General features: G+C 47.0%; 1 protein-coding gene across 1 annotated transcript in view; it reads left to right on the forward strand.

Moving 5' to 3' along the window:
• Positions 1-9596, forward strand: part of LOC112548293 (C-type lectin domain family 7 member A-like) — a 22596-nt gene extending 13000 nt beyond the window's left edge. Inside the window, exons 3-7 of the mRNA XM_025193651.1 lie at positions 521-610; positions 3911-4024; positions 6806-6948; positions 8129-8271; positions 9281-9596. Coding sequence (XP_025049436.1) covers positions 521-610; positions 3911-4024; positions 6806-6948; positions 8129-8271; positions 9281-9410 — 620 coding nt within the window. The 3' untranslated portion in view covers positions 9411-9596. The remainder of the gene's footprint in view (positions 1-520; positions 611-3910; positions 4025-6805; positions 6949-8128; positions 8272-9280) is intronic.
• The last annotated feature ends 1175 nt before the right edge of the window (positions 9597-10771 follow it).

Genomic DNA, 10771 nt, shown 5'->3' on the forward strand with positions numbered 1-10771 from the left:
AAGGTGCAAGCGGAATAATTTCATGTAACAAGCACACAGATTCTTAATTCTAAGCATCTTTTATACAGGAGTATTGGACCTTCATAAGCATTCTTGTTTGCTAATTGGTTATAAGGGAGTGACGCAAGGAGTTCTTTACTGAGCATGTCTCTATACCTGTGTTTTAGCTATGTATCTCATTTCCATACATGTATGTTTCATTAGCATACTTTCTCCCCACCTAGGGGTGTGAATCTTAATATTTAAATCAGCTCTTTGCCCTACTCCACTAATTCTATTTTTGTTTTCAAGTCTCCTTTATCTAAGACTGTCTTCTCCTTATCATTGCAATTGAGCATTAGTTACAGAACAGAGACTTTTGCTTGGGCTATGTGTAGTGGTTTCTAGGTCAAACCTGACAAAGGGTTTATCCATTTTAATTCCTGAGGTTTGTTTGTTTGTTTACATGGTACATTATATAATTTTGCAGATTTCAATACTTATGCCATATTATCTTTATTTCTCTTCTTACATCCTTCAGCTCCACCTCATCGACAGCAGTGTGCTACAGTTATTCTTGGGATTCTCTGTCTGGTTTTGTTGATAGCAACAGGAGTTTTGAGTTACTATGGTAAGTTGAGGGTGAAGGATCCACAGCAGATGTGACAGGAGTTCTTGTAATGTTTTGGAAGGGCAAGGTAGTGTTTTCTGATGGCTCTAGGAGGAGAATGCAATGCTATATTATTTGCACTATGTCACTGAAACACTAAATGTCTGTGTGGGGTACATGCAAGATGAAACAGAAGTTGGGACCTGGCAAATGGGGGAGGCTTACCTGGATCATGAGCTGTGTGGAAGCTTTTTGGCTTACATGTTCTTGCAATGATTTTCTTTAATAAGTGCCTTCCGCTTCAGGATGAACCATGACCCCTAAACAGAGCAGAGACTTGGCACCAGAGTAGAACAGTATTTGGATACCAAATAACACAGAGCCACAGGCCTCCAAATCCCTACTTTGATTTGGGGAATTAGATATGTTCAATGTGGAACTGAGAATCAAGATGAGCTGATTGGAAAATGGCTGGTAGGGTGGAAGTGAGCCAAGGTGCTGGTGTCCATCTCCATAGCACCAGACAATGAGAAAGAGACCACTAGAATGCCCTGCTGGCACAATTTCTATGTACTCTACGTCAATGCTGTTAGCTGGAGCCATTTCATAGTCCTCTCAGACCTTCTGGACACTCCTGCCCACAGTTCTGGCATCTAGGAGGCAATGTCATATACCGAGCTTTGCTCCTGGACTGTAACCCCATCTCTGCCCCTGACACTGATGAAGTGACCTCACTGTACCATGTCTTTTTTCTCCATCTGTGATAAAAGTGTACAGAAAGACTGATATTTTTCACAGGAGAAAGGGTGCATCATTTTTTTTTTTTAATCCAGAAATGTTTTGAGTCACTTCAATATTAAAATGCACAAGCATAGGACAGGGAAGATGGCACAGTGCTTGTTAGAGCTGTATTTCTTTCACCTGTGTAACAGGCTCTGCCACTTCCAGCAGGACTGGCACCTCCTCATGGCCACTCTAATCCCATCCCTCCCACTCAGGTCTCACCTGGGTACCCCCTGCCCTTTCCTGCTGTGCCTTCATGGTTACTCTTCACTATGGGAGCTTGTCTCCAGAGAACCAGAATAGTGATCCTGGGTGCCCTGTCCCGCATCATCTCTCAGGCTCTGACAGCCTGGTCTTGGTGCCCAGGGGACCTGGAAGGCTTCCAGTTCTGCAAAAATCCAAGCCCCTCTGTGGGGCTTCTACAGTGGTCTCATTTCCTCCCCTTCAGCCACTCCCAGGCCTCCCAGCCTAAACCGTGACATGGAGCAAATCCCAAACACAATCATGTGCAGCTGGCAGGCTTCCTCTGAGCTCTCCTGGGCTTCTGCTCCACTCTGCTGGCTTTTCCCAGATCAGGTCCTCCTTGGCCCCCAGTCTCCCATATTGCTTGTCTGTTCAGCGCAGGGAACTCCTCCAGCCGGCACAGCCAGAGTCAGTCTCCAGTTCCCTGCAATGCTTCTATCTGAGCTCCTACATCCAGCTCTGCCCAGATGAGACTGCCCTTCTCTGCCTCTGTAGCTGTGCTTGTTTAGCCAAACTTGGGCAGATTTAGCATTTTGAAAAGTGGGATGCAGATGGAGGGGCACATCATAACATAGAAAACAACACATATGTTTCTCCAGTTAAGGATAAACTAGAAGCTGTGCTAATACGCTAGGGGCCTGGGGCTGTATTACCCAGTTTAAGGTTGAAGCAAACAGACATAACTTCATTGGAGTGAGTTACAAACTATCTGAAGGGATATGAAATCGGAGCTTTATTAGGAGGAGCAGTTAAGAGACGAAAGAATAGGAACACAAATGCTAGTACAAGTGGTGGAATATGAGGCACATTAAAAAGAAGAGAGGGTTATTAACACCCGTGGGGAAAAAAAAAATAGAAAGGATCAGGTAGCTTATAATGAGTCATGAAATCAAGTGACTCGCTCAGCACTGCCTGACTACAAATGCTACTGCCACTCCCAGGCATTTGGTTTTAAATTGATTGGTGCAGGGATCAAAGGGAGGAGCAAGTGCACAATGCACTTGCCCTGGATATGCTCCTGTAGCTCACAGCCTGCCACAGTTGTGGCACAGCTGTCAATCTCTCTCTCTCTCTCTCAGTAACAGGGTAGGGTCCCCTTTACAACCCGTTGTCCCCATTGCTGGTTGCCCAGGTTGCACTACATCTCCAAGGTGCATCTACTGTCCTTTGACCTCCATGATGCCCCAAGCATCTCAGTCAGAGGGTTGAGAGCAGTGTGTGGAAAGAGACATAAGGTGAGCTGGGTGTACCTAGATGAAGGGGAGGAGAGATGGCCAGTAGGTACATAAATATTAAATGCCCCAGATCCTTGTGGCACCCCACTTAGATGAAGACTAGGGCCAAACTAACTGGACAGAAAATATTTCACTGTGGTTCATCCAGCCAAAATGCTGTGATGTTTCCAGATTCATAAAGCTGGAAACCAGCATGTTCATACTTACAGAAAGTGCTAGTTTTGCAGCACATGCATTTACCATTTGAAATAATTTCTGTATACAATTCCCAGCTGGGTTTGATAGTCACTCTACAATTGCAGCAGCTGGGGACATGCCCCGTTACTGTTGTAGCCTGCCCTGGGTCACACTGGACAGGAGCAGTGACATTATGACCCAAATGTTTGAGGATACAATTGCATCGTGGTTTGCAATACTAGATTCTATCTGCTTCCACATTGTGTGTGATCACCAAATGCCTAGCTTTTTGTTGTTTTCTTTTGAAGAGGGATTGACTTTCCCTTCTGCAAAAAAAACCCAAACAAACGGTAGTTTTGAAATGTTTTTGGTTGAAATGAGGGGATGAAGCCCAGAGCTGGACCATCCTAGAGAAATGAAATTCCTCAGCAGGTTTTGTTTTGGTTTCTTTTGTTTTCTTTTCTTTAAACCTTGAACGCTCCAGGAGTCTTAGATCTATGACTGCCCTGCTCAAGGAAGACATTGGAAAGTATAGAAATTGTCACACCCTTGACCCAATGCTTCTCTCAACGGAGACAGAGGGTCTGGGCCACCCCTTAGACCTCCGTATAAGTGAACAGGCAGACAGGTAGAAAAGTGAGCTAGCAGGAGACCTGGCAGGTTTCAATTGCAGTTCTATTAGGGATCCAATACATATGATGTCGAAATTTGAAGTGTTCTATTGAGAAATCATCATTATTTCCCTCAGTGGAAAAAATGCTCTATTGGAAGATTCAAGCAGTAACTGTGGGTTCTTTAGTATTATCAGGTCCTTTTTGTCACTGTAATCAGAGAATGTCAGATCTGTGAAACTCTACTGTAACACTGCTGTGGTCTTCTGAAGTTTTAGTTATGGAGCTCAGCCCAGGAAAGGGAAACAGCAGTGAGCAGCCGCCATCCTGCCGAAGCCAGCAGCCAGGCCTTCCCGAAATGCCAGATGAACAGCCTGGTGATACAGGTAAATGATAGAATAGCAGGAGATGTACATTCAAGTAAGATCCAGACCTATCTGGGACACTGTCCTTCTACCGCAGAGTGTTGCCTCACCCTCTGAAACATGTTGATGTTGAAGAAGAAAAAGAATCATAGAAAATTATCGTGGGAAAGGACCTCCTTAGTTTATCTAGTCCAACCCCCTGCCTGAGGCAGCAGCATCCCTATCCAAACCAGCCTATACAAATCCCTTGTCTAACCTCTTAGGAAAACTAGGCAGACAACGATGACACAACCACTAGGCATAATACCTTAACCTGCCACAGCAGGGCTATAGCAGCCAATGTCCTGCTTCTCTAAATGTTGTTTAGATGTGCTCAAGCAATCCCAGAAAGAGGGCTATGCCCCCAATTACAAAGGAAGGCAACCCCCTTGCCAGAGTCCATACCCATCTTCCTTCCTGACCCCAGATATGGTGATCAGTCTGACCCTGAGAGGAGGGGCAAGACCCTCTAGCCAGGAACCTCCAGCTTTAAGTCCCAGCAGGACCACTTGCACATTGCAGTCCAAATCCTCAGCCTTGGTTGCAGCCAACAGCCAATGACTCTGAGGAAGGTATAGAAAAACCCCGACTCATATAGGAAACAGGGATGGGGAGGCAGGGGAGGAATTCCCTCCCAGCCTAATACAGGAACCAGAAAAGCCCAGAAACATGGGAAATACCCATAGCAGAATCTAGGCCTAGCCATGCCTCCATCATCCCTGACCAGTGGTTGTGCGATTTCTCCTTGAATGCCTCCAGTGACAGAGCGTCTACAACTCCCCTCAACAGTATATTCCACTTCCTCACTATCCTAACAGTCAAGAACTTTTTTTTCTGGATATCTGATCTAAACCTACTTTGCTGCAATTTCAAGCCATTGGTCTGAATCCTTCTCTTTGCAGCAAGAGAGAAAACATGCATTCCCCCTCCTTGTGGCAGCCTTTCAGGTATTTCAATATGGCTGTCAGGTCCCCCTTTAATGCCTTTCCCACAGGCTAAACACGCCTAGCTCCTTCAGCGTTTCCAGGCATGGCTTCCTTCCCAAACCCTTTATCATCTTTGTCACCAGCCTTTGGACCCTCTCTACCTTCTCCACATCCGTTTGAAAGCATAGAGCCCAAAGCTGCACACACTACTCTAGAGCAGGCCTAACCAGTGTCAAGTACAGGCACTATCACTTCCCATGTCTTCGACCTAATGTTTCTACTGAGACATCCCAAGCTGCATTTGCCTTCTGTGAAGCTGCATCACACTGCAGAATCAGACTGAGTCTGTGATCTGCCAAGACTCCCGGATCCTGCTCCATACTGCTGCCATCCACCTAGGTGTCACCCATTTTATTTTTGTGTTTTTGGTTATTTTTCTGAGGTGCAGCAACTTGCATTTCTCAGCATTGAACATAATCTTTTTAGAAACATGAGGCTATTCAGCCTGCAGAAGAGAAGGCTAAGGGGGAACTTGGTGGCACGCTATAAGTAGATAAGGGGTGTGCCCCAGGATCTGGGAGAACAGTTGTTCACAAGAGCGCCCTAAGGGATAGCAAGGTCTAACCACCACAAATTTCTGGAAGGTTGATTTAGATTGGACATAAGGAAAGTCTTCTTTACAGTCCAAGTGTCCCAGATGTGGTGCAAGCACCTACTCTGGACTCATTTAAGAGGTGTTTGGATACTTATCCTGTTGGGACATTTGACCCCAGCAGACTTACTGCCTGTGGCAGGGGCCTGCCCTCGATGATCTAGCGAGGTCCCTTCCCCCGCTAATGTCTATGACATTTATGAAGCTGCAGCCCAGCTTTCCAGTCTTTTGAGACTGGATCCTTTTCCTTTGTATCTCCTGTCCTCCAGTATGTTCACAAATCTCACAGAGATATTGCATTGCGGCCCCACTTGCAGGAAGAAGTGAGGAATGGGCACTCCTCACTGTCCTGATTCACAGCCTGACTCACTCCTCTTTCCTGTTGGGTCCAGCTTGGGGTAGTCCAGGGCTTCCTTCGAGGATGAATTTCCTCCCACCTGGCCCAAGTTATGGCGCAGTCCTGGTCCTGAAGATGTCAGCAAATTTAGCAGGAGTGGCTGGGGCTTCCCTAGACACCTTCTGGCCATACACTTTCTCCCAAGGAAATGCAGATCTGTGGCTATTCAGCAAAGTGTTTCTGTGTGAGAGGGACAAAATCATGGCCACAAACTTGAACCCTTCAAACAAATGTTGGAAAAAAAATGCCAGAACTTGTTCAAAAGAAAGGATTGATATAACATAAAGGGGAAAAAAAAAATAATAAAAAAAAAAGATTTGGCCTTTAGGGCATGAGGTCTCTTTCGAAATTAAGGAAGATTAGGGGGAAAATTGATAAAAAAGGTAAAAATTCCAATGGAATACTTTCAAAATGTGGAAATATTTGAGTGACCGAAACACAGAATGAATTGGGGTTATGAGTTGATACATATCTGAAATATTAACCTTTATTCAGGATAGGAAAATGGTTTGGCCAGTCAGAAGGTTTCAGGAGATGAAAAACCACATCCCCAGGCTGCAGCAGGCATGACTGTCCTGATTTCATTTTGAGGCTGGCTCCTGTCAGTCAGGGCCTGGTGCTCTTGGCTCTTGCCCACCTCTCAGTACTCGTGTCAAGACATCATCTCCTGTCCCCAGATAGAAGGTGAAGGAAGAAGGCAGCATGAAATCCCCCCGGCGGACAGCAATGTCTCCAGCACTGGAGTGATGGGGGATGGGGTAAGCTTATCTGTAATGTGTTTGTTGCAGGGCGGAAGTGTCCAGCATGGTGGACTACTGCTGAGGGCACGTCCTATCTCTTTACTCCTGAGAAAGGAACTTGGGAACATTGTAAATCCTCCTGCATGTCTCAGTCTGCCTGGCTGCTCAGCATTGAGAACAGAAAAGAGCTGGTGAGTGCATGCTTCCTGTAACACTATATCAGTGCAAAATGTCTAGCTGAATGAGCATGCCCCTGCTCACGAGCTTTGCTGTGGGACACGTCTCAATTCTGAATTTGTTGTGGGGAAGGTGGGTGTCGGTGGCTGGGCACAGGTTGCCTCAGTGTGAGGTTAGCCAGCAAGGAGTCCCTGTGCTGAGGCACCCTGTGCCCCAGCCAGCCAGGTAGTGGTGTGGGGAGACAGGGGAGCTGGTAGCCCAGAGCTATCTGCTTCCCCATCTTGAGGCTCACTGCCTCCCAGCCATCCAGAGAGCAGCTGGCTGGAGTGCAGGGTTCCCCAGTGACTGGGCTTTAGCAGCACATGGACATGGAGGAGTAGGCAACCCTCACATCTTCTCATGTGTCCTGGCAAACAGCACACTGCTGTGCTTGACACTGCTTTTTTTTTCACGGTTTTTTGTTGTTGTGTTTTTTTTGTGTGTGTGTTTTTTTGGTCCTGGGAAATCCTAGTAGCAAATTTTGCCCCAGCACTGCAAATTAGCAGTGCCATACCTGGTTTAATGTGTAACACATGTGGTTTATGGCACCACAGGAGGTTTGTCTGCCACAAACTGCATGTACCCAGGTCTGGATCTGGACTCTGTGAGCAGAAAATATCCAAAGCCTCAAGGCCTGGTTCTGTAGTGCCCTCTACCTCCTCAGTTGGCCCATCCTCCATATTAGGAGCAGTGCAGGGGTCTGATTTGGCTGGGAGCTGAGCACACTATTCAATGGAAAAACTGTGGCCTAAGGAAACATCCAAGGCTGCAGTGTAACCTTTGGCAAAGCAAAGACTGGGCCCCTTGGCCATTCTCATTGGGAGTTTGGGAGAATATCATTATTTGGGCTCTTACCATCACCCTGAACTGTCTCCACACATGTTAATGGGATTTTCCTGACATCCAAAAGGTCTGGGCTGCAATTGTGAACATATCAGCCAGAACGGACTTGGTTTTTGGAGGTAAAGTGTAGGTGAGCGACCAGGTTGTAACCCTGGAAGTGAGAACCCAATATTGCCTAGAGGGGTGATCTCTGCTAGAGGGGTGATGGTCTGCACAGGTACTATATGTGGGGAACAGATACAACCCTACTAGCATTTTCAAGGCATTTGCACTCCCTGACAGATGACAGAATATACCTTCTCTCCTTCTTAGGATTTCATAAAACAAGAATTATATCAATATTATGAAGATCGTAAGAGTGTTACCTGGTACTACCCATTCTGGATTGGACTGTCATATTATCCTGGATCCAGGAAGTGGGTCTGGGAAGACAACACAGATCTCTCCTCTGGCCTGTAAGTCTGTGTCACTAGGATGACCTCACCTCTGCATCAGCGTACATCACTCGCAGCAGTATGCAGTTCACCATGGAAGTGGGAGCTTCAGACTCCACCAAACAAGTGGGGTCTTGAACTTTGCCAGAGGCTCATCTGGCAATAGACCCCACCCCCAGATCAGCCCCCCCCCGGTCTTTTGGCAAACTCCTGCTTCCCAATGCTCTTGCAGAGCTGTGGTCTGATCAAATATTTTACACATGTGAGGGACTTTTCATCTCAACTCAGCACACACTGACCTACAGTTTGTAAGCCCAGGGGAAACTAGTATGGGGCGGCCTTGGGAAGCCTGTTAGTGCAACAGCAGAGGGTAGGACTAAAGATATGACACCTCCTCATGTTACTAACATCACTTCTTTCTCTCTAAAAATGTCTGTTTTAAGATCCATAGTCGCTTTGTAAAGGGCAGCCATTTGGGATTGTGCAAGGGTTCACAGCATTTTATCATTGCTATGGGACATGAGACCATGAGAAAAGGGAGGCGGTATACTGAAGAGACACTTGGCACATGAATTTCTACTATTAATGCTGCCTGCACTCAGGTGATCTGTGGTTTACATATGAGAGTATGGAGGCTTTTCTCTCACTCATTATGGGAATGGGGACCCCTCCAGGGAAATGAATCAGCAGATAAGCAAAAATGTTCAACATGTTTCATTCCAGGAACAATTTCTGGCAGAGGGGAGATTAGGTGAGGAAGGGGTGCAGATGTCCAGAGTGTGATTTTTTAGTACATCCTGTCTTGTACAGTGCCATGGAATTGCTGGGATTCTGCGCTGGGAACATCTAGTCTCACCCAGTCACTTCTGGCCTTGAGCAGAAAAGCATCCCTGACTTTCCTTCTGTTAAATCATTGTTCAGCATTTCCCACTGTCAGTACAACCAGCACAGAGAGCCCCCAGCCCTGTGTCTTGGTATGGTGTGCTCAGGAGGACAGACATGAACCATAAACTTTGCACTTCTGTTCCAGGTTTGATCTCCAAGACCCCAGTCATCAGAATGATCAGGGCAGAGTTTGTGTCTATGTCCAAGGTGGGAAAGCTAAGCCTGGAGCCTGTGGAGAAACTCACTTCTGCATTTGTGAGAAGGAAAAAAAGTAGAGACACATTAATGGGAAAAAAGTGGGAATGCCAGCCTGAGATGCTACATAGACACAGGAAAACATAATTTCTTTCTGCCCCCTCTGGACTTTTGTGTGTGTGCCTGTTTCCTGGGTCTCCCCAGCAACAAAGCTGCCTGTGCTGGAGCCAACAGACATGTATAGGGCCCTCCTGCTTACATCCCCAGATCTCACTTTCTTGGTCCTGTGTTTTGAGCATGTGATGGCAGAAACTTGGGAAAAGAGTAAGTCCTATGAGGTAATGGTGTGTATGGCCATAAGAGCATCACAGGCCCCTGGAAATGAGAGATGGAAATATGCATGCCATCCTGCACTGACTGCCCCTGCCCAGGCACAGGTGTCCCCTGCTCTTTGCAAAGCGTACTCTGGCTGTGCCCAAGTGCCAGAGCTACAGGGCTCAGGTTTCCTTCATTCCCTTGGGGAGACTCCATGTCCTCTATATGTTATAGGAATTATACCTTGCTTCTGAAGTAAACCATTGCCCATTACCCCTGTGTCCCTCTGCATGCATAATGGGGGTGGAGAGGTCAGGAACAGGTGTGCACACCGGGCAATTCTGTTAGGCTGGTGTCATTTCAGGCTGTGAGCAGCCAGGTTTGGGGGTCACTCCAGGCCAGGAAGTCAGAAGCCAGAAGATCTGTCTGGGAAACCACGTGGAGGGTCCAGAGGGTCAGGCAGAGCACAAGATCAGGAGGCTGGGTCAGGTTTCTAGGAGGTTGGGCCAATGTCAGGTCAGCTTTCTGGTAGGTCAACTAGAGAGCAAGGTCAGGAGGCCACCTAGGTCATGTATCCAAGGAGTCCATGAGTCAGTAGCAGTACAAGCCAAGGGTGCAACAGTGTAGGTACAAGCTTGAGTCTTGTTGACTAGACACACACCCTTGCAGGTGAAGCATTTGTGTGGGAAGGAATAGAGAGTCTTTATTTTAAATAAATAAATAAAGTCTCCCACTTTATTTCTTGCCTCACCTTCTCATTGACTGGGTAATGTCGGGAGTATATAGGGCGATGGCTGCCCGTCTCTATCGAGTGAACCGCCAGGTCCGTTCTACCTGGTTTATTAGAGAACACAGTCTCAAAGTCCTTGAGTGCTGCGAGCAGCTGGTCCTTGTCCTGCGAGGGCAGATGGTCCGGCAGGCGGAGTCCCTCGATCCCTGCCTCGCCATCCCAGTCTCCATACATGACCGGCTCCTCGGGGTCCTCCGGAGTTCCCTCAACAGAGGGGACCCAGAATACCATCTCCTTTCTGTCGTAGTAGGGTTTAAGCATGTTCACGTGAATTGTCTTAGGTTTCCTACCCTTAATACCCACTACATAGGTCACATCATCCAGTCTGTCCAGGAC

The sequence above is a fragment of the Alligator sinensis genome, unplaced genomic scaffold, assembly GCF_000455745.1.
Source record: "Alligator sinensis unplaced genomic scaffold, ASM45574v1 scaffold644_1, whole genome shotgun sequence".
NCBI classification, from domain to species: Eukaryota; Metazoa; Chordata; order Crocodylia; family Alligatoridae; genus Alligator; species Alligator sinensis.